General features: G+C 48.7%; 2 protein-coding genes across 14 annotated transcripts in view; both read left to right on the forward strand.

Moving 5' to 3' along the window:
* Positions 1-4,450: 4,450 nt before the first annotated feature.
* Positions 4,451-5,362, forward strand: MARVELD1 (MARVEL domain containing 1). The gene has a single exon (XM_027597154.2). The coding sequence runs from the start codon at positions 4,814-4,816 to the stop codon at positions 5,333-5,335; it is 522 nt and encodes a 173-aa protein (XP_027452955.1). The 5' UTR covers positions 4,451-4,813; the 3' UTR covers positions 5,336-5,362.
* A 16,499-nt stretch (positions 5,363-21,861) lies between these two features.
* ZFYVE27 (zinc finger FYVE-type containing 27) overlaps positions 21,862-23,027 on the forward strand; it is a 30,646-nt gene continuing 29,480 nt past the window's right edge. For 9 of the 13 annotated variants that reach the window (XM_027592214.2, XM_027592275.2, XM_027592257.2 and 6 more), the window contains exon 1: positions 21,862-22,067. The gene's annotated coding sequence lies outside the window, so the exon portion shown is untranslated. Of the gene's footprint in view, positions 22,072-23,027 lie in introns of all 13 variants that reach the window. The other 4 variants (XM_027592248.2, XM_027592267.2, XM_027592198.2 and 1 more) reach the window with 3 other exon arrangements.

The raw sequence follows: 23,027 nt of genomic DNA on the forward strand, positions 1-23,027 counted from the left end.
TCATGGGCATCTACCTTGGTCACCCATGGTTATTTAGCGTTAGGGACCCAGCCTTCCCAGCCAGTGTTCTGGGTGGCTTCACACACAGATAAGCCTCACAGGGTACCTGTGGCTTCAGGTCTGGTCCTGGCCAGCTTCTGGGGAGCGAGGGCTGAGCTTTGTCAGAGTCAAACGCCTTTACCACTTCATGCCCAGCCTGTGGTCCCTTGCCTCTGTCTGCCCAAAGGGGCCCAGAGTCCAGGCCACTTCATAGCTCCAGTGGGGGCTAGGTATTCCTTGCAGGCTGGAATAACAAACTGAAGAGCCATCCAGGTTCCTACCCAACTCCAACCCAGAGGGGACCCCACCCACCATTCCAGAGGTCCTTGTCCCCACAGCCTTGGGAACAGGCCTGGACGTGTCAGCCACTTGGCTGACAAATGAGACTTCATGTGCAGAGCCCCCTGCCCCAAGTGAACACTGGATTGTGAGTTAGGAGACCTAAGTTCTAAACCTGGCATTCACATCATCAACCAGCTGTGTGACCTGGGGCAAGTCACTTACCTTCTCCAGGCTTTAGTTACCCCTTCATAAAAGGAGAAGCCTGGAGCAAATGATCTTTAAGGCCTCTTCCAACTCAGGTATAGGATTGTAGCATAATGCCAGGAACGTACATAGTAGGTGTTCAGGAAATGTTTATTTAGTAATTTAACTCTAAGAGTCAAGGCAAGATTCTGCAGGTCCCAACACCCACCTACTTCCTCACTGTGAGTTTTGCCTCTGCTATTAGCTAATTTATGTCAAGTGTCAGCTCAGAGCCTGGCACATAATAGGTATTAAACCAATGTGAGTTGAGTCCACATATGCAGTAATTTACAGTAGCCCAGAGACTGAAGACAGAACTGACCGAACATCAGGGGTGGGTCTTGGGATCTCAGGGTGGCCACGCATTCCTCCTTGTTATAAGCTGTCTTCCCTTCTGGGCATGTGAAAGTCATTGCTTTGGGGCTTAGAGTACCCAGCAATCATCACTACTTCACTACTTCTTGTTCCCTGAGCAACGTAGGCCCTACTTTTGCTCACACTGTTCCGTCTGCCTATAGAACCTGTCAGGGCTGCGATTTACCCCGCTTACAGGCTAATAAGCTAGCCTGCTGTTGTTTCATGAATGTGGGCAGAAGACACGGTTTCCTGAGTCAGACTCAAAGGATTTACCATTCTTGGCACAGCACGCAGCGTGAGCATCATCCTTATGTCTCTTTCCCTTGTTCCCTAGTTTCATGGGGGCAAAGCAGAGGGGTCCAGGTAGATGGGTTACCCATGCAGGAGCTTTATGTCACAGCTACAGAGCACTGAGCTTGGAGAACCCACCCCTGTCCCTTCCTACCCCCACCACTTTTATAGTAAGCAACAAGCAAGCCTGCTCTTTGGGAGATGTTCCCTTATCCCACAACGTTGCTGGCTGCAGAACACAACGATGAGAAGTGGTGGGAAAGCGAATGGGCGACCAGGGCTCTGCATTCTTAGCACACTCAGTGCTAAGAGCCAGAGCTGCTCAGGCCCCATGGTGGACTGCCTTGCCCAACAATGCCTAGCCCCGATCTCTGCTTGTCACAGTTCTATCCACTCTCCAGAGACACTTCAATCTGAAAGCTTTCCCATCCCTCCCGTCACACATACTCTCCCTTTTGGATTTCCTTGCATCCACCTCTTTCTTTTGTGTCCACAGCTGTCCCTCCACTACCAGAAAAAGTGTGAACACTGTGAGGGCAGGAGATTTTGCTCCTTATTCCTACATTCCACACCCTGATTGTTTGCATCCCGTAGGTGCTTAGGTCTTATTTGTTGAGTTGGAGGAATCAAGATCTTCTTGCATGCTTATGCTTTTGTAGAGTCTCCTGGGACTGCTGCTTGGAATGTCTTCAGGATTCCAGAGGCTAAAAATATCTCCCCAAAGCCACCCCATTTGCTTCCTTGTAAGGAGCTGGACTTAGCTGTGAGGTTGCAGGTTTGTGCCCACCAGGTGGCGCTCTACCCTTAAGTCTCCAGATGCCTTTTTTAGGCGACAGAGGGACTCTTCTTTTCTCCGTCTAAATGTTTATTTGGTTAGGTCCCGGGCTCACAGAGGTAGTTTGTGTAGTATAACCCCGTCATCAGCCCAGCACCCAGATTCAGCCCCCAGGTGCCTGTCCTAGCTCCAGCCCTTCTCAAGATTGGCACCCTGAGGACATCGAGGATGTCTCGCCAGGGATTGATTGCTAAGGGATGCTGAGTTTAGAAAGGCCCCAGAACTGGGATCAGAAGACCTAGGTTTGAGTCTCTACACTGACCCTTGCCAGTTCTGTTTCTTTGGGCAAGTTATGTAACCTTTCTGGGTCCCTGTAACAGTAGCTGAGAATAAAATATGGGAAACTATATATAAGCACTTTGAATGTCACCTAGAGCCAGCCACACCTGGGCTCCTGTTTAAACTGTCACCCATCAGCTCTGTGAACATGGTCACCTTCCTTAACCCTCTGAGTCCTGGCTTCTCCACCAGCAAATGAGAGATAACATTGCCTAGAATATAGGGGCGCCTGGCTGGCTCAATCGGTAGAGCATGTAACCCTTGATCTTGGGGTGAGTTCAAGCCCCACCTTGGGCATAGAGCTTACTTAAAAAAAAAACAATGAAAAACAGTGCCTAGAGCATAGTAAGCATTTAATTAATAATGATCACATATGTATTATGTATCCCTAGACCCTAAAATAGTGCCCAGTGCCTAACAGTTGCTTAATACCCATTTGCTGAATGAAAGGCTTTCACAGATGAGGAAACTGGGGCACAAAGTGGTTGTGTGCGCGTGCGCACACACACCCCAGGTCCTAGCACAAGGGAGTGGTGAAGCAGTGATGCATAGCCAGGCAGTCTGCCTCCACGGTTTGCAGCCTGAGTCCCAATACCATGCTATCTTACACAGATATGGATGTTATACATCACCTTTTATTCATTTAAAATAAGCGTTCAAGTTTTCTCAGGTCCCTGCAGGCGGGGCTGTGCAGCGAGAGGCATTAGTCCCCTGAGAAAACCACATATACTTTCTCCTACAAGGGGAGGGGGGCAGGCTGCTGGAAGAGAGACCTGCTCAGCCAGGCCAGGGGGCCAATGGCCACATCACATGACCAGGAGATGAGGGGCTAGTTCTGCAGGTCAGGTTGGCTGGGGGACTGAAGCATGCATGGTCCCCAGGTATGAGGGCCCTCTCATTTTCATTGCTGTTCCCACAGCCACTTGGTCATCCACTCTGTGGACATCTATTGAGTCTCCCCTGTGCCAGGCAGAGATGGTGACAGCCGGCACTTGCAATGTACCAGACTCAGAAGTACCGCAGAACTACTGGATGCTCCCAGACAGGGCCTAACGAGCCAGCAATCAACAGCCTGGGAGTCTGGACCCAAGGGAGGAGCATTTAAACTGGGCATTGAAGGATAAGTAGGAGTTTGCCAGCCAAGTGGGGTCTGGGAATGAAGGGCATTCTGAGCTTATTTGGGGGAATTTGAGAGTTTTGGTGGGGTTAGCATGCGGGGTAGGAGCATGGGTAAGGAAAGGAAGTGGAAAACAAGAAAAGTGAAAGTCAGTTGGAGCCAGTTTGTGAAATATGCCCGTAGAAGAGATAGAACTCTATCCTGTGGTCATTGAAGGAAGCAATGAAACACCAGGTCTGTGTTTTAGAGGTCTGTGTTTTAGAAAGATGTCACAGTGAACGAATGGGATGAAGCGACAAGAGACACCAGCTGCAGTCACCAGCTTCATGGGCTTAACCTCTCTCCTCCTCAGTAAAAGGAGGGAAATAATTCTATCTCTGAGGCTGTCTTGAGGCTTACATGGGCATACATGTAAAGGACAGGGTAAAGCATCATTAGGTTCCATTAGAGGCTGTTTTGCCTAGTAGTTAAGGGCATGGTCTTTGCTGTCTCTTACTCTGGGCTTTGTGCCCTGGCCATGTTGGGTAGCACATTTTTAATCGAGGCAACACTGGATGGCAAGGACGTTGGAAAAATGAGGATGGACTGATAGGACTTGGCTTTGTGGTGTGTGCCAGGGGCAGTGGGGTCTCTGGTTGGGGACGGTCCCTTTCTCTGATGTCTGAGAGCCTTCGGACCAGAGAAGTGTGAGGTGGACATATTCCAGATGTCCAGGTGAGAATGGATGTCAGCTTAAGACCAGTGCTGCTCTCCTCCAGGACCAGGAAAAGGCCAGGAGGCCCGGGTGGACCCCAGGGCAGGAGAAAGAAAGAAAGGGGCCCAGCGAGAGGCCGAGAGAACACTCCAGAAGACAGCTTTCCCCTCCGAGCCAGGGAGGCAGGGGAGGCAGGGGAGGCAGGGTGGCCCCAGATGTGCCAAACTTGGCCCGGGCGGCCAGAGCGGAAGGCCGGCGGTCGGACCGGAGGGGGCTGGTCGGGGGGGGGGGTGCCCTCTGCCGCGCCCCGGGGAGGAAGCAATCCGAGCTGGGAGTCTGGCGCCTGCAGGAAAGGGGGGCCGGAGTGGCGAGCGAGGCCCAAAAGAGATGGCAGAAAGCCGGGAGGAGCGAGTGGGGGTGGAGACAGGGAGGGGAAGCCAAGGGGCGGGTAGGAGTGGTGGAGACAGGGAGAGAGAAAGAGAGGAGGGCTGGAGGGTGGAGAGAGGGGAGGAAGGGTGGGGAGAAGCGGAGAGGAAGCGCGAAGGGGCCTCGGAGGGACGCGAGGAGGCCGCCGCGGGCGCAGCGGGCACGTCGGCCGGGCCACCCCCGCGAGCCGGGCGCCGCCATTCCGCTACTCGGGGCTCCGCCGCCGCCGCCGCCGCCGCGCCTGGGGGCCATGCTCCCGCCGCCCCCGCGCCAGCCCCCGCCCCAGGCGCGCGCGGTCCGCGGGGCGGTGCGCCTGCACAGGGCCTTCCTGCGCGGCCCGCTGGGCGTGCTGCGGCTGCTGCAGCTGCTGGCCGGCGCCGCCTTCTGGATCACCATCGCCACGAGCAGGTACCAGGGCCCCGTGCACTTCGCGCTCTTCGTGTCCGTGCTCTTCTGGCTGCTGACCCTGGGCCTCTACTTCCTCACGCTGCTGGGCAAGCACGAGCTGGTGCCCGTGCTGGGTTCGCGCTGGCTCGTGGTCAACGTGGCGCACGACCTGCTGGCGGCCGCGCTCTACGGCGCCGCGACGGGCATCATGATCGCGCAGACCCAGAGCCACAGCTACTGCAACCTCAAGGATTACCAGATGGCCTGCGCCTACCACGCCTTCTTGGCGGCCGCCGTCTGCGGAGGCCTCTGCCTCGGCCTCTACCTGCTCTCGGCCCTCTACGGCTGCTGCCGCCGCTACCAGGGGGAGCAGGAGGTGGCGTGAGCCGCCGCGCCGCGGGGCGGGGACCCTCCCGAGACCGGCGCCCCCGTCCTTCCTGCCGCCGCCGCCCCGCGCCCGTGCGCCCCGGCACCCACCCGTTGCCCTGCGCTCCCGCCCGCGCCCCGGCGCCCTGGCCGGCCGTTCCCGTCCGACAGCAGAGCCGCCGCCTAGAGTCCGGCCCGCCGCGCCGCCCGCGCCGGTTCCTGGGACCCGGGCAGGGCCGCCTCCGAGGAGCGGGCCCCCACACACCCTGGCTGTCCGAGGCGAAACCTCGCGCTTCCTCGCCCCCTTCCGTGCCGAGAACGAGACGTGGACAGGCGCCGCGTAGATCCGGGGGAGGCTCCCAATTGGAACCAGCCTTCTGGCTGCGCCACTGCCCTCTCGCTCCCGCCCCGCTGTCGGAAGAGCACCCCTGTTCCCTGGCCCCTCTTTCAGCCTCGAGCGCTGTGAAGGGCAGTCTCGCAGCCGCGGGCAGAGCTGAGGACAGGCCTCCACTGGTCTCAGGATGAGCGAAGAGTTTTCGTTTCAGCTCGGGGTTGTGAGGGCATCCTGCGCAGTCGGCGCTCTGATTTGGGTGGGGCCCGTCTGCAGAGGTGAGGATGGATTGGAAAGGCCTGCGGGCTGCACCTTTGCACTTTTGGAGTCTTCTCTCGCCTCTGCCTGCTCCGCGTTTGTCCTCGGGGTTCCTGGAGGCCAGGCCCAAACGCACACTAGTTTCTCTGGTCTCACCTTCCCAGACTTCCTCTCACGGGCTTCTGCTCCACCACCCCCACCTCCCAATATCTTTTTGCATTAGGGATCCCACAGGACCCTAAAGGAGTGTCAAGGTGAGCCTCACCCCTTGCTCTTGGGAAAGCCAGAATAAGATTAGATCCCCGTTTCCGGTTTCCCATTAGAACCACCTTTCCATACTCCCAGTCCAGACTGTTTACATTAAAGCAGTGGGTGTCTCCGGGAACCCTAGCTCTGGAGCTACCCTCTAAAAGAGGGTTTCAATGCCAAATGGGTTTGTCAAGGTGCTATCTCGCTTTTTTGGAGATTCACGATGCTCATTAGCATATCAAAGACTCTCAGAAGTCCCGCTATAAAAGAAGCCCAAGTAATTTAGTTTACAGTGTTACCTGCCTCTGGACCTGGACCAATTAGATTTTGCCACCTAAGACTTCCAAGCATCCCTGTGCTGGCTTGGCTGTCATTCATTCCTAAGGGATCCAACCCAATGGCTATGGTATGATTGAAGATCTGGAGAGCTCCTCTTTCCCAGGGAATTTCTCTAGCAGAGGGAGGGCTTGCCTCAGTGGGGGAGAAGATAGCTGTCCCTGCCAGGCCCGCAAGAGACGTGGGAATTGATGGACCTGAATGTTCCTCTACATTGTTTGAAAAATGAAGTCAAGGTTATCCAGGTGGCTTCCCAGTCAAAAGGAACATTGCCTATAAGAGATGCTGGCATTGACTGTGAGCAACTGGCAGGAGTGGGTCTCACTCAGCGAAGAGAGAAGAAAACTCCAAAGTTGGGGTGAACAGCTGGCCCAGCCTCTGTAAGGTGAGGTGCTTCTTGACTTTCTGGAGGGGTCATAGGCCTTTGAATAAAAAACACAGAGCCCCCTTTGCTCAAAGGTAAGGGGCTTTTATTCAGGGAGCAAGTGGGAGGGGTGACCACCACAATGCCCAAAGGCTTGTACCAGTGCAGCCTTTTTTCTACATCCTGCAAAGGTCTGCTCTTGGAAAAAGCTCAGCCCTGGCTGGATTAGAAACTAGAATAAGGGGAGGCCAGAATGTGTTTTGGGGAGCGTGTTTTTAAAGCTTAGGTAGAGAGGGTGAGGCTTTTCTGTTGTAGCTATGAAGACCTGGGAGCGGCACAGTGCGGAGCATGGAGGCGTTTATGCGGGGCACTGCTTGGAGCACTTAGACATATTTCTTTCATTCTTTCGGCCCTACTGAGGTGAGTTGTGTTCTTGTTCCCTAGGAGGCAGAGGAGTGACAGAGAGGTTAAGTCCCTTGTCCAGAGCCTCCCAGACGGTGTGATGGGTAGAGCTAGGATCTGGACTCTGGCAGTTTGGCCTCCTCAAGACAGGGCTGTACTCTCTAGAGTAGGGGGTCAATACATGTTAGAGACGGGTCATGTGGCCACTGCCGGGCTCCAGAACATTTTTCATCTTGCAAGACTGAAACTCTGTATCCGTGACAACTGTGGTTATTTTTGTTGTTGTTGCTACTGTTACTTTCTCTCCTTCGGGAAATCCTAGAACACTGAGCCCTTCACTGTCTCATTTAGGCTGGAGTCCTGCCGCCTTCCTCCAGGCGGGACACCTGTTCTCTCAGCCCTCACCACTCGTGCCGGCCAGAGCGTGTGGCTGGCCTTTGCCGGGATACTTGGAGGTGCCTCAGATGGCCCGTGACTTTGGTTCTTCTCTTGCAGGTTTGCATGTTGCTGAGGCCACGGAGATTCCCGTAGCGGTTCTGCCGACCTCTCCCAGGGCTCGCTTCCCTTGGCAGGGGACGCCATTCTGGGCTGGGCCAGCAGAGGGCTGCAGAGGGGGGAGAGTGGACGACCTCTGCCCGGCAGCTTCCCTTCAACATTGTCCAGTGGAAGATCCAAGATGTGTGAAGATTCATTTTACCGTCACACAAGAGAAATTCCGATTCTCCTTGTGCTGTGACTTGGGCCCAAGATTCCAGACACATGGAACTGAGCTGTGCACCTCCGTGCCCTAAACAATGGGTTTTAGCTCCAGCTTTTGTTCCTTTTCTCTTTTTTCAGATCACCATTGAAGTTGCATCCTCAGCTCAGAACCAGACCCCCAGCTCATGGTGCTCTGTCTGTGGTCAGGTGACCTTACTCAGGAGTAGACGTCTCCTTGGCCTTCATGGTACCTTATCCATGCAGATGTGCCTGAAACATTCCAGAGCTCACTGGCTCTTCTAAATGTGCCTTCCTGCTTGGCCTCCAGCTGCTTCTCCAGATGTGAGAAGGACATGTAAAATAGCCCCCACACCCATTCCCTCCTCCCCCTGAGACCCTGTACCATAGGAATGGCCACCTGACCTGACCCAGAATTTTTGAATACTGGAGCCAGCCTCCTTGGCCTCCCTCATTAGACTCCAGGACTCAGTCCAGCTTGAGACCACTGTGGACTCCTACCAGCCCAAAAGTCTAGGACCACTTGCGGATCCAAGAGAGGATTTTTCTAGTGTTCCACAAAGGCCAAAAGAGAGGATGGGAGTGGGAGGGGTGTGGGCCAGTAGCGAGAGGGGACCGATGTGCCTCATTTAATAGTTCAGTGGTGGTTACTAATTTGCTTTTTGGAATAAAGTTTGGTTTGTCTGATGTTGGTGTGTAGGTCTTCTCTCCTGGCCCCCTGCGGTAAGCCTATGTACTGCGTCTCCCAGCCTCTCTCCAGCCTCTTCTGATTTCCTTCTGGGAGGGGAAGAAAAATGAGTTCACAGGTTTTCAGTGCATTAGGGCAGGACACAGGAAGCAGAGGGAAGAAAACTGCCTGTGTCTGCCCCTGACAAAAGCTGGTGGGAATTGCAGAGGCTCCTAGCCCAGCTCTCAACGACTCCTCTGTTTTTGGAAGCTCCACTCCCTGATGGGCAGGCACAGAATGACTATGGTTATGGAGCCAAAGGGTCCTGTTCTAGTCTGACTTCCTTACTTTGCAGAAAGGGAAATGAGCCCCAGGGAGGAGTGGCGCCTTGCCTGGTGCCACAGAGCTGAGTGGAGGTTGAGTGGGGTGTCCTGGGGCTCAGGCTCTGATGCAGACCATAGCACCTCCTCTGGTACTGCCTCTTGGACACACCCCACCTGGTTTCCCCAGATTCCAGCTACAGCCTGATAAATAGGTGCTTTGGAAAGAGCAGGAAAGCAGAGTTAGCAGGGTTTCTTGCCAGTTCCTCCCTCCTGTGGCCCAAACCTCAACTCTGCAGCCAGAACATAGGATTCTACGGGCAGATCTCAGAACTCACTTAGAACAGCTCCAGGCAGGGATCGGATGCTGGGTGTATTGCACACCCACTATCTTCCAAATCACCCTCCCCGGCACAATAAACACACACACACCCTCTTCATGGTTTGGATTTCCAGGGTGGAGGAAAATGCCAAGGACAACCCCTTGTTCCCCTCTTCCCTCTGTGTCTATTCATGAATTTTGCACAAAATAAAAAGTGGCCTCCCTTTATGCAAAGGCTGGTTAGCCTCCTGCTGTTGTAGCTCTGTGGAGAATTTTGCAACTGAAAATATGTTCATACTTGCATGACCTTTTTTGATCCAGTTAACAGTCTTAATAGTTGCCATTGTCACGCCCATTTAACAGGGGAAATAGAGCCTCAGAGAGGAGAAGGGCCTTGTCCATGGTCACACAGCTGGCTACTGGCGGGACTGGGACTGGAAGGCAGATGTTCTCTCACTCACCTTAGCAGCTGGTAAGTCCCTGTGGTCCTCTGGCAGGCTCTGAGGTTTAGGTGGAGTTTGGTTTTCATTCCTGCAGATCAGGTGTTCAGGCCTGGTCTAATCTGACATTTCCTGTTTAATGCTGGGGGCACTTTGAAATAAGACACGGCTCTTCAGGGATATAATTGAGTCTGGGGAATCTGAAGGATTTGTTCATTTATGTCTATTAGTTTTCCTGCTTCTCTAAGGATGGGGGTGGTGTGGTCAGGGGTGAGAATAAGTTAATAAACCCACATTTTTGCAGGGATAAAAGGGAAGAGGGATGTAAGAGAGAAAGGTCTGGTTAGCTCTGTTTATTCATGTTTGTATTGTTTCATTTGTTACAGTAGTTATTTGTTAAATAAAATACCTATATATATCCATTAAAATATAATAACAATATATGCCCATTAAAAATTAAACTGTACAGAAGGGTACAAACTAAAAAGAGAAGCCATTCAATCATCCTAATCTCAAACACTAGAGATAAACCATTGTTAACTATTAACTCTCCCCACCTTTTTTTTAAGGGTTTTATTTATTCATTTGAGAGGGAGAGAGAGCATGAACTGGGGGGAGAGGGAGAGGAAGAAGCAGACTACTCGCTGAGCAGGGAGCCAGATGTGGGGCTCCGTCCCAGGACCTGGAGATCATGACCTGAGCTGAAGGCAGACGCTTAACCAACTGAGCCACCCAGGTGCACCTTAAATCTACTCTAATTTTTATAACTAATCGAACATACATAGACACGTGTGTGTGCGTGTGCACACACACGCACACACACATATATACATCTGACTCTTTTACAACTTGCTTTTTAAAATTAATGATAATATAGTTCTAACCCTTTCTAAATGTCCATATAAATAGTCGGGGACTACCAGAATTTTGTGTACTTTCTGGAACGTTTATAACTTTCCCACACTGGTTAACTTTGTCACTCCCTTGGCTGCTTCCTGTAGAAATCTTAGTAAAACCCATAAAAGGGGGTGGGTTCTTTTTTGCCGATGAGTAAATAGAGGCTTAGGAGGGGTGGTGAAGTGACTCTCCAGGTCTGTGTCAAGAGTAGCAGGGCGCGGAGGGAGCACTGGGGGGGCCGTATTCCACCTCATAGCCAGGGACTGGTGGGGGCAGCTGAAAAGAAGTGAGGAGGGCCTGAGGCTCTCTGTGTCCTGTAAGGCAAGGGAGAGGTACGCTGAGGTAGCCAGAACCCAAAGGAGAGCCCCTGACATAGCCAGCAGGAGGGTGCAGACCACCCACAGCAACCTCAGGCTGTGGAAATCCCAGTCAGGCTCCTAATCGGAAAGCCCTTTCGCCCTCCCTGTTCCATGACCCCATTCCTTTGGAACTGGATGGCTATTTGGGATCTTGCTGGCACCAGGGCTGTGACATTCTTTCCTCAACACTGAGGTGAGGGCAAGCTCCCAGAGGCAGTGCCTCCGCAGGTTCCTCTCCATCTCCCAGAGGTGGGATGCGCGTTCTCCTTGCTGCCATCTCCAGGGGTCCTGAAGGGGGCGCTCTGATGCCCCAGTTGTAAAGCATTTCCGAGTCAGGTTTGGCAAGAGGGGAGAAAGGGAACTATATGAAGTGTCTGCACTGAGTCAAGAACAAGTCGGATGTTATATAACATCACTTGTCATCCTCACAAGCCCATGAAGTATTAAATGCCCCCATTTGCTAGTCGTGGAGACAGGTCAGGAGGGTAAACTGATTTCCCCAGGTCACTTAACGTGACGGAAACAAGATTCAAACTCAAGTGTGTGCTCCCATGCCTTGCAGTTTCCGAGGACTTCCCAGCCAAAGACCCCACCGAGAGCTATGCTGGGTTTTCTAATAGCTGTGTTTTGAGCTAAGGCAGGAAGGAAAGACTGTAAAGAAAGTGATATCATTACAAATCTGAATTATGTCAGCTACTCCCTTCCTGGTTTTACAGTGAAGTCAGGTTTAACCAGCTCACTGTGCTGAAGCCACTCTCCTGGTTCCCGGAGACCATCTGTCTGTCTGCCTGAGGTAAGAAGGACTCAGAGTGCCCCTCTACTCAGCCCGCCCTCCTCCTAAGAACTCGTGCCATCCGTGTGGCCACCTGACCTGATCCCAAACTTGGATAGGGAACCCTCTGCCTTTTGAAATCTTGTTCTGTACTCTGTGCTGGCTCCTTCTGTGTCTCCTAGGCAGTTAATATGACTGGCTCTGATTTTGAGGTGAGCTCCGCCTGTGACGTCAGAAGCGAGGCCAATCTCTTATTAGTTGTCTGTTCTTAGGCAATTTACTAAAGCTCTTCATCTGTTTCATTGCTCCCTAAACGGGGTTCATGCTACTAGCTGCCTCCCTGGTCCGTGGGAAGGGCTTACTGAGACGAGGCACACAGAACAGAGTGTCCGGCAACTAGTCAGTGCAGGTCAGCTCTCAGCTGTGTCGTGTTGTTGGGGGGACCTCAGGTGATGTTTGTAAAGTGCAGAGCAGAACCACAGTACGTGCTTGTAACTGTTACTTTCCTTCTCCCCGACGCCATCCTGGCTCTCTTCCCACCTGAGAAATGACAATCTCACTGGCCACGGATTGATCCCTCCACTGTTCTTTCCTGTGGTCTGAGTTGAGCTTTCTTGAAAGATAGCACAGAAGTGTTAAAAGTTACTGTTATCTACATGAAGGTCGGGATCCTCTTTTCTCCAGAGCCCAAGGTCCTTCTTTGCCTTCCGTTTTATTCCCTGGAGCCTGCTCTGTGCTCCCAGTAGTACCCCCGTCTGCCTCCTTTCAGCCTGGAAGGAGGATGTCCTGCTCTCCTCTTGTTTCTTGAGGTGCCAGCCCATCTAGAGAGAGATGAACTGACCACGGATTCTCAGGTGTCAGTGGTGAGATGTTCACAGACTCCCCTCATTATGTTTTGCGGGCTCCTCCGTGACTGCACTCAAATCAAAATTTGTCCAGGCACGGGGGCGGGGGCGGGTGTTTCTGAGTGGTTGGCTTCCCTCACTGTTTTGTATCTGGGCATCACAACACGTCTTTCCTCACTTCCCTGGTAAACTGTAAACTCCGTTGTATTTATCAGCTTGTCACCCTCTCCTCCCAGCCATCCCTAGGGACTAGTGAACTTGCAGGTTTTTTTTTTTAAAGATTTTATTTATTTATTTGAGAGAGAGAGAATGAGAGAGAGAGAGAGCACGAGAGGGAAGAGGGTCAGAGGGAGAAGCAGACTCCCTGCTGAGCAGGGAGCCCGATGTGGGACTCGATTCCGGGACTCCAGGATCACCACCTGAGCCGCAGGCAGTCGCTTAACCAACTGAGCCACCCAGGCGCCCCGCAGGGTTTGTTTTTTAAATTAAAATGATGAACTACCAGGGTGCCTGGCTGGCTCAGTTGGTAGAGCATGTGACTCTTGATCTTGGGGTTGTAAATTCAAACTCCAAGTTGGGTGTAGAGGTTACTTAAAAATAAAAATCTTAAAAAAAAAGATGAACTACCTCAGTGATTTTTTTTTTAACCTCAATGATCTTAACATAGGTGGATGGAGTCTTTTTGCAGTGACCATGATAGTGATGATAATAATATTGTTGATAATGGCATTAATAGTAATAAAGATTACACAATGTCCCTGTAATCTTATATTCACAGTTTGTGAAATATTTTTACATCTAGTTAACTCCATCCTTATATGAACTGGTGAACAGTTCAGATAATAACTGCATTTTGTAGATGATGCTCAGAAGGGGGAAGTGTTTGCCTAGGTGTTTTTTTGTTTTTAGAGAGAGTGAGAGTCTGCGTACTCACAAGGTGGGGGAGAGAGGCAGAGAGAGAATCTTAAGCAGGCTCATTGCCCAGCGTGGAGCCCAATGCGGGGCTCCATCTCATGACCTGAGCTGAAATTAAGAGTCAGACACTTAACCGACTGAGTCACCCAGGCGCCCCTAGATATTTCTTTTTTTAAACAGATTTATTAGGTTATTATTTATTAGGTTACATTTAAACTGCATATAATTTAAATGTACACTTTGATAAGTTTTGACATATGTATGAACTCGTGAAACCATCACCACAATTAAGACAGTAAACATATCCATAATGCCCAAAAGCTCCCTTGTGCCCCTTGGTAATTCCTTCTTATCTCCCTCACCCCCAAGCAACCATTGATCTGCTTTCTGTGACTACATATTAGTTTATAATTATAACATATATGTATGATATGTGCTTTTTTTTCTGGGGTGAGGGGAGGTATTTGGCTTCTTTTATTTAATTATTTTGAGATTCATTTGTGCTACTTTGGTAATAATATTTGTTCATTACTATCACGGAGTATTATGCGATTGTAATTTGTTTATCCATTCACCCGTTAATGGACATTTGTATTGCTTCAAGTTTCTGGTGTGAACATTCAGGTACAAATCTTCGTGTGGTTGTATGCTTTCATTTCTCTTGCATATTTAGCTAGTAATAGAGGCGTTCAGTTGTGTGGTGGGTGTACCCTTATTATTTTTAAATTGGCTATATTCCAGATGATACTTGGCATGTGTGTATGTGTGTGTGCTATTCCCTGGCTCTTGTACCAGTGATGGTTTAATTCTGGACTCACAGAATAAATTGGGAAGTTTGACATCTTGTTTTGTTTGGAATAGTTTAACAAATCATTTTATTGATGGGTTTGATAAAAATTGACTACAAAAGAATCTGGGCCTGATGCCATTGAGGAAGTTTGTGAATTCTTTCAATTTCTTTAATGGTAATTGTTCTATTCAGGTTTTTTTGGTGGGTCACCTACAGAAGTCCACTGGTGGAATATTTATTCAACTAGTCTGCCATCTAATTCTCCAATTTAATTGGAATTAGAGCTTTTTTTTTTTTTAAAGTAACATCTATGTCCAACGTGGTGCTCAATCTCATAAACCTGAGATCAAGAGCTGCATGTTCTACTGACTGAGCCAGCTGATGCTCCTAGAATTAGAACCTTTTGAGGAAAGAATTCTGGGCTATCCATTTCTGTATTCCCCTGAAAGGCCCATGATAAATAGTCGTTCAGTGGAATGAATGAATATTGATGTTTAGCTGCTGTAACAAACACTCTCCAAGAATTCAGTAGTCTAATTTAATAAAAATCTCTTTGTTATTCACATACAAACCTATTTCTTCCTTATATAACTGTCCTTTGTGGATATCCCAGGTCAGTGGGAGCCTTTCCACTGTGATGATTCAGGGACTCAGTCTCCTTCCACCTTGTGGCCTGGCCATCGCCTCTGCATTGAGCTGGCATTTGGGAGAAGAGAGGAAGGAGGAGGTTTCTGATTTTTAAATGCCTTGGTTTAGAAGTGATACTCATCGCTTCCACTCACTTCCTTTGGTGAGTCACATGACCCAATCTATATGCAAGGGGCTGGGAATGTAGTTCCTGGCTGGGCATTTGCTGCCCAGCTGCAACTCTATACCAGTGGATATGACTTTTTGGTGGACAGTTAACTGTCTCTTTCACAGGAGGCCAGAAGGTTTTATTGCTGAGGTTTTCACTGCTTTGCTCCGTGAGGCTTTTTTTGTGCCTGTGTTTGACGAATAGTTGTTTTCATGGCTGCCAAGAGCTATTGAGTCAGAATGTAACTGCAGACATCCATTTCCTTGCTGTGTTTGTCTGACAACTCACTGGCTCACAGCTGGGAAACTCATTACTCAAGGGGACTTCTTTCCCAGGTACAAGAACATAAAGATGTATTTATTGAACTCTTTTCAGAGCAATGGTGGTGAGCTATTAATCAAAAGCTATACTCAAATATTAAGTGTGAATACTAGAGAAAATGCAAATATTAAAGACAATCTAAAAATACTTACCGGTCAAATATTTATCTTATTTATTCATTCACTTTTTAATGGAAACATAATTCACATCACATAAATTTTAACACAATGTAACATAAAAAGTCTCAGTTTTAAAATGTACAATTCAGTGGTTTTAGTATAGTCACAAAGTTGTGCAACCATCACCACTATCCAATTCCAGAATATTTCCATCATTCCAAAAAGAAACCCTGTACCTGTTAGAAGTCATTCCCAATTCCTGCCCTTCCCCCCGACCCCCAGCCCCCCAGTGCCTGGCAACCACTGATCTACTTTCTGTCTCTAAAGATTTTATTTATTTATTTGAGAGAGAGAGAATGAGAGAGATAGAGAGCACGAGAGGGAAGAGGGTCAGAGGGAGAAGCAGACTCCCTGCCGAGCAGGGAGCGCGATATGGGACTCGATCCCGGGACTCCAGGATCATGACCTGAGCCGAAGGCAGTCGCTTAACCAACTGAGCCACCCAGGCGCCCTACTTTCTGTCTCTAATTCTGGACATTTCATATAAATCAATTCATATGATATGTGGCCTTTTTTGTTAATTTCTTTCATGTGGCATATTGTTTTCAGAGTTTATCCATGTTGTAGCATGTGTGAGTACTTCATTCCTTTTTATGGCTGATTATTCCATTACATGGATATATTACACTTTGTTTATCCATCATTCTTTCATTAAAAAATTTCTAATTGTGGCAAAATACACAACATAAAATTTACCATCTTAACCATTTTTTAAGTGTACAATTCAGTGGTATTAAAGTATGTTCACAGTGTTGTGCAACCATTTCCAGAACACGTCTTATCTTGCAAAATTGACAATCTGTTTCCCTTAAACAATAATCCCCCACTCTCCCCTGCCCCCAGCTCCCTGGCATCCACTTTCTGTCTCTATGAACGTGAGTGCTCCAGGTACCTCATCGAAGTGGAATGGTACAATACTTGTCGTTTTGTGACTGGCTTATTTCACTCAGCATTCATGTCCTCAAGCTTCATTCACATTGTAGCACGTGTCAGAAGTTTCCTACTTTTTAAGGCTGGATAGTTTATTGTATGTATATACCACATTTTATTTATCCATTTGTTCATTAATGGACACTTGGGTTGCTTCCACACTTTTGGCTATTGTGAGTAATGCTGCTATAAACATGGATGCATAAATATCTCTTCGAGACCCTGTCAGTTCTTTTGGGTATATACCCGAAGTGGCATTGCTGGATCATACAATAATTTTATATTTAATCTTTTGAGGACATGACAGACTGTTTCCCATAGAGTAGGCACTATTTATATTCCCAACAATGGTGCACAAGGGGTCCAGTTCCTCCACATCCTCACCAACTCTTGCTATTTTCTGTTTTATTCATTTATTTTATTTTATTTTTGCAAAGTGGTATTTCATTGTAGTTTTTTAAATTTTATTTTATTATGTTATATCACCATACATTATATCATTAGTTTTTGATGTAGTGTTCCATGATTCATTGTTTGCATATAACACCCAGTGCTCCATTTAATACATGCCCTCTTTTTTTTTTCATTATTTAGAGAATACTTTATTAGTTTCTGTAATCAAACCCATGTAGATAAGACCTTACATATTTAATACAGTGTGTTACCCCTGTACAAATGGAAAAAATTATGTTTAACATTTCTAGACCAATATGGCTGTTAATTTCTGTACAATGCCAACCCAACACGGTACAACTGGGATACTTTTTCCAAAGTTGACAGCACAGCTAAAGTTTCCAAAAATTCAAATTATTTATATATATGTATATGTATGTGTATATATATATATTTATTTATTTATATAAAAAGACCAATAGCAGTATGTTATGCATCAATAGCAGCAACAGCTTTTCCAGGTTCTGCAGTCATCTGAACAAAATTATAGAGACATCCAGCACACTCCATTAATAAAAAAGGGGGGGGAAAGGTAAAAAAAAAACAAAACCCCAGAAAACAGCAAAGTTCTGTTACTGTTGTGGCACCTGGCACCATTTTTTTATTAGCTTCTCAATCATCATCTGGAAAGAAAACATTCTAGAATAACGTCATTAAAGACAGCTCTGATAAAGCACGGTCACTATTACGTATCATAAAGCAGGTACAAGATATTTTACATTCACAGAGGTATGATACAGTACTGTCCTACATCTATAATACTAGAGGATACAATTAAAAAGGCATTATTTGAGACTTGATTCTACTTTTCCAGCAGAGGGCCCAAAGGATGGTATGACACAGCTCTGGTAAAGAAATGCACCTTCTTCGATAGGATTTCCTCCATTAAGGGCATAGTTTTAGGTATTCACTGCTCTTGATGAACGTCAGTTAAAAACCGTTAAAAACAAACAAACAAAAGCCTATTGGATGACAGAGATGACGAGTGGAGGCAAGCCAGACTCAATCTAACTAGTATTTTACCCAATCTGTCATGTTTGAAGACATGACAACTCCGTGGAAGAAAGGAGATGCCAAGTAGCACTTCAAAGCTTCGGGCCACAACCAAAACACAGCATCATTTCAAACAGAAGTAGGAGTCAAACCCTGTCCATTTGGACATGTCCAAGGATGTGGACAGCATATTTCATCACCTGCTCACTCACCCAGGAAAAAGGGGGAATCAGTGACTGTACTTTGATTGTGTTCAACTCAATCACAATGTTACAAAAATAGCAAGCTGCCATAATATAAAATAAGGCTCCTCTATCCAGCACCAGTTATCTTCAGTTCTTGACCCCCAAGCCCACAAATGCTACAATCACATCCAAAGAACATAAGGGAGCAAAGAAACCACACCTGATCTATTAGCTGGAATCACCGCTGTTTGGTCTCAGCTATTCCTCGGCAGGGTTATTTTCCTCATATTTCTGGTGTTTCATCTAACCATAAGGATTTCAGCTCTAAATGATATGCACTCAAGGAACGTGTGCACGTATTTAATACATGCCCTCTTTAATACCCATCACCAGGCTAACCCATTCCCCCACCCTGCTCCCCTCTAGAACCCTCAGTTTGTTTCTCAGAGTCCATAGTCTCTCATGATTTGTCTCCCCCTCTGATTCCCCCCCCATTTTTCCCTTCCTACTATCTTCTTTTTTTTTTTAAGATTTTATTTATTTGACAGAGACACAGCGAGAGAGGGAACACAAGCAGGGGGAGTGGGAGAGGGAGAAGCAGGCTTCCCGCTGAGCAGGCAGCCTGATGCGGGGCTTGATCCCAGGATCCTGGGATCATGACCTGAGCCGAAGGCAGATGCTTAACGACTGAGCCACCTAGGTGCCCCAATTTTTTTAAACATATAATGTATTATTTGTTTCAGAGGTACAGGTCTGTGATTCATCACTCTTACACGATTCACAGCACTCACCATAGCACATGCCCTACCCACTGTCTGTCACCCAGCCACCCCATCCCTCCCACCCCCCACCACTCCAGCAACACTCAGTTTGTTTCCTGAGATTAAGAATTCCTCCTATCAGTGAGGTCATATGATACATGTCTTTCTCTGATTGACTTATTTCGCTCAGCATAATACCCCCTAGTTCCATCCACGTCATTGCAAATGGCAAGATTTCATTTTTTGATGGCTGCATAATATTCCATTGTATATATATACCACATCTTCTTTATCCATTCATCTGTTGATGGACATCTTGGCTTTTTCCATAGTTTGGCCATTGTGGACATTGCTGCTATAAACTTATTCATTTGTTTTAAAATAAACATTCATTGAATATTTACTATGCCAAAGCTCTATACTTGGCAGAAACTGGGGCTCTGCCAAGATTAAGTTGTAGTCTCCCTGCTCTCAGGAACAAAGGGAGATTCTATAGATAGGTTGAAATGCAAGGTAATAGGTGCTTAATAGGATCAGAGTTTTTTGTAAACACAGAGGAGGAAATGAGGAATTATTTGGGGAAAGCTACACAAAGGACTTGACATTCAAGCTGGATGTTGAAAGGTGTGTGGGAGGAGGTCAGGTGGAGGAGGAAGGGTATTCTAAGCCCACAGAGCAGCACCTAGTAGCTAGCCTCCAAGATGGCCTCCAGGTTGGCCGCAATGACTACCCTCTGGTAGTCATGCTCTTGTATAAGCCTCCCACTATACTTTGGGATATTGAATAGTTCTGACCTGTAAAAACGATAGGATATTGTGAAAATGATGGTGTGTGACTTCTGAGGCTATATCATAGAAGATCTTGTGCCTCCCTCTCGGATTTCTTGCTCTGTAGGAAGTCAGACATCATGTCAGGAGGACACTCGAGGTGCCTTCTGGTGAGTGCCAAGTGAGGAAGGGGAAACCTCCTTCCAGCCTATCAGCATAAGAATACCAGCAACGATTTGTCTGCTGTGTGAGGAAGCCACTGTGGAAGCCAATCCTCCAGCCCCGTTAAACCTTCAGATGATGGCAGCCGTGGCCAATAGCTGACTGCAATCTCATGAAAGTTGGAGCCAAAGACGCCCACGAGGCTGCTCTCCATTTCCTGTCCAAAACCCCCCAAAAGCCAAAAACCAATGTGAGAAAATATAAATTTATTATTGTTTTAATCCAGTAAGTTTTGAAGTAATTTGTTACACAGAAAGAAATAATGAATACAGCTCGAAGCGTGACAAATCTGGTATGTGGTGGAAATGGTGGCAGGAGAGACCACAAGACAAAAAATTCCAAGTTGAAAGGCAGCTCTCCCAAGGTTTGTGTAAGAGTGGGCGAGGGAGCCATCTGGTGGAAGTAGGTGTGCTTGGAAATTCTTTCCTCTTCCCACTCCTATTTTCCAGCTTCTTCTACCCAGCATTTCCCACTAGTATTTCTCCAAGGGCCACAGTGAGGTTTATGAGTCAATCATGTGGGCCATACACACCCTCGCTTAGAGATGCAAAGACTAACCTCTGGAAAATGTCAAGTTATTAGTTATCCTCTTTTTTTAAAAAATATTTTTTATTTATTTGATAGAGAGAGACACAGCGAGAGAGGGAACACAAGCAGGGGGGAGTGGGAGAGGGAGAAACAGGCTTCCCACGGAGCAGGAAGCCAGATGCAGGGCTCGATCCCAGGACCCTGGGATCATGACCTGAGCCGAAGGCAGACGCTTAACGACTGAGCCACCCAGGTGTCCCTAGTTATCCTCTTTTACTATTTTATTTTCTCCTTCAGTCTCTTTCTTTTTTTTTTTTAAAGATTTTTATTTATTTATTTGAGAGAGAGAATGAGATAGAGAGCACGAGAGGGGAGAGGGTCAGAGGGAGAAGCAGACTCCCTGCCGAGCAGGGAGCCCGATGCGGGACTCGATCCCGGGACTCCAGGATCATGACCTGAGCCGAAGGCAGGCGCTCAACCAACTGAGCCACCCAGGCGCCCATCTCCTCCAGTCTCTTTCACTTACCAGTGACACTAGGATTTGAAGCAAAGAATGAAGACTCAGAATGCTGGAGAAGGGAAAGAAGGAACTGGGAACACTTCATTATACAAAATTCAGAGTTAGACTTCCAAAAGCGGAGACTAGTTGACCAGTGTCTAGTTACCGGGGGAAGCCTTTGTTCATTGATATTGGTCGTGACTGTTGTCCCTTTCTGGTCTTTAGAGCCTTCTTATATCCTCCAGTGTTCCCTCTGAATAATGTCTAGTTCTTGAATAATATCTCTCAATTGCAGAGCTGCCTGAAGAGAGAACCAATAATACTACTGGCGACAGCCAGTGTGAGGCCAGTGGTCCAGGCCCACCCAACGAGTAATTGCAAAGAAACCAAAATTTACCTTTGGAGTAAATTACTGATTTACTTAACTACCTGGGAAATTTCAGGTAGCTAAGATATTAAAGAAAAAAAAATGTTTCTCTATACTTCTAGACTCACCCTAAAGGAGGAGAGGCAGAGTCCAGCAGACAAGCCTGGCCCAGCCACAAAGCCAGGCCCATTCCTCTGAGAAGTATGAGGATTTCTGAATATAGCTTAGTGGACGGTGTGGGGATTTGGATCTGTCTAGGTTCCAGCTATTTGGAGGGTAAATGTCTGGTAAATGATAACTTCCCGCCCGGAGAATCAGAGAAGAGGTACAGACATTTGACTCCTGCTTAGACGAATGGGTTGGATTTGGACCAAAGCGGCGAGATGCACGACCGTAAACCTCTTGCTCCGGAGGCTCCGCAATACTCACTGACTAGCGGTCACTCAGGGAGCCACTTGAATCTGGGCGGGGCTAAGCGAGGAAAGATGCGCAGGCGCAGTGCTGACGAGGGCGCTCACCTGCGCTGGAGCGGAAGGCGGGGAGGGCGTGATGACGTCATGGACACGCCGCCGCAGAGCAATTCGTGTCCCGGAAGCGGCGGCGGCGGGGGAGGCGGGGGAGGCTCTCCGGTTTGCGACTTCAGAGAGGCCCTTGGAAGAAGCGCATCCTCGGGGTGGGGCGGCCCTGAGGAAACGCTCCCGGGCCTAGTGGCCCTTCCAGTGCTCCCTGGCCGTCCCCGCCCCTCCCCCACCAACCCAGCGACCGGGTAGGTGAGGTGTCACCCCCCTCCCCACCTCCGGGTCTCTGCCGACTGTGTGGAGTTGGGCGCCTGGACGCAGCGGGGGCCGCCACCTGCTGGCCCAGCGACTTTGGGCGTGGCCTTCCCTGGTCTGGGCCGCAGGGCCCGAAGGGGCTCCGTGGGCTGCAGAGGTGGTGGTGGTCCAGGCCTCTGTCGGCGCTGAACAGCTTCACCCCCTCCAGGGCTTTTTACCTTGCACCCTCCCTGGGTCCTTTAGTCCGAGCTCCACCTGCGATATTTCAGGCTCCCGGTGGCCCCTTGGTCACATCCCCATCCCCAGTCCCAGGTCAGGTTGCAGTCCATTGCGAGGGACTGGCTTATGTTGCTGTGCGTCAAGATTCCGCCCTTTCTGTCCCCTCCTTTTCTTTTTAGCGTTTGGGGTAGGACTTTGAAATTAGGGAAGAGGGTGAGGGTCTCCGCATCGGAGAGGGGAGATGGGAACGGGGCCTTATGGAAGGAGGTGACTGCCCCGTGGGGTTCAAGGGAAAAGGGAGGGTAATGGGCAGGAATGGTCCCGGAAGTTGTTGGGAACAGAAAGGAGAAGGAAGCGTTAGAAGATGTGGCGGGGCGGGAGAAAGCATGGGAGTCCGTAGAGGATGGACAGTTCGTTCACTCTTTCAGTGAGCATTAATTAACCTTCCACTGTGTGCAGAAGCAGTGGTAAATGGAAGACATAGTTTTTGACCTGGTGGAGCTCCAAGTTAAGCACAGACCCGCAAGAAAGCAGGGAGTTTTACTTTGGTGTGATAAATGCTGTTAGGGCAAGTACATGATCCATTGGGATTATTGGGGAGGGTCTCCCATTCCAGACTGGGGGCATTGGCAGAGACCTCTCAGATCAAGGGAGCAATGTTTCAGCCATTACCTGAAGGATGAGTAGGAATTAACCAGGTCAGGAGTGGGTGAAAAATATTCCAGCTCATCATT

The sequence above is a fragment of the Zalophus californianus genome, chromosome 15 (assembly GCF_009762305.2).
Source record: "Zalophus californianus isolate mZalCal1 chromosome 15, mZalCal1.pri.v2, whole genome shotgun sequence".
In the NCBI taxonomy this organism is placed as follows: Eukaryota; Metazoa; Chordata; class Mammalia; order Carnivora; family Otariidae; genus Zalophus; species Zalophus californianus.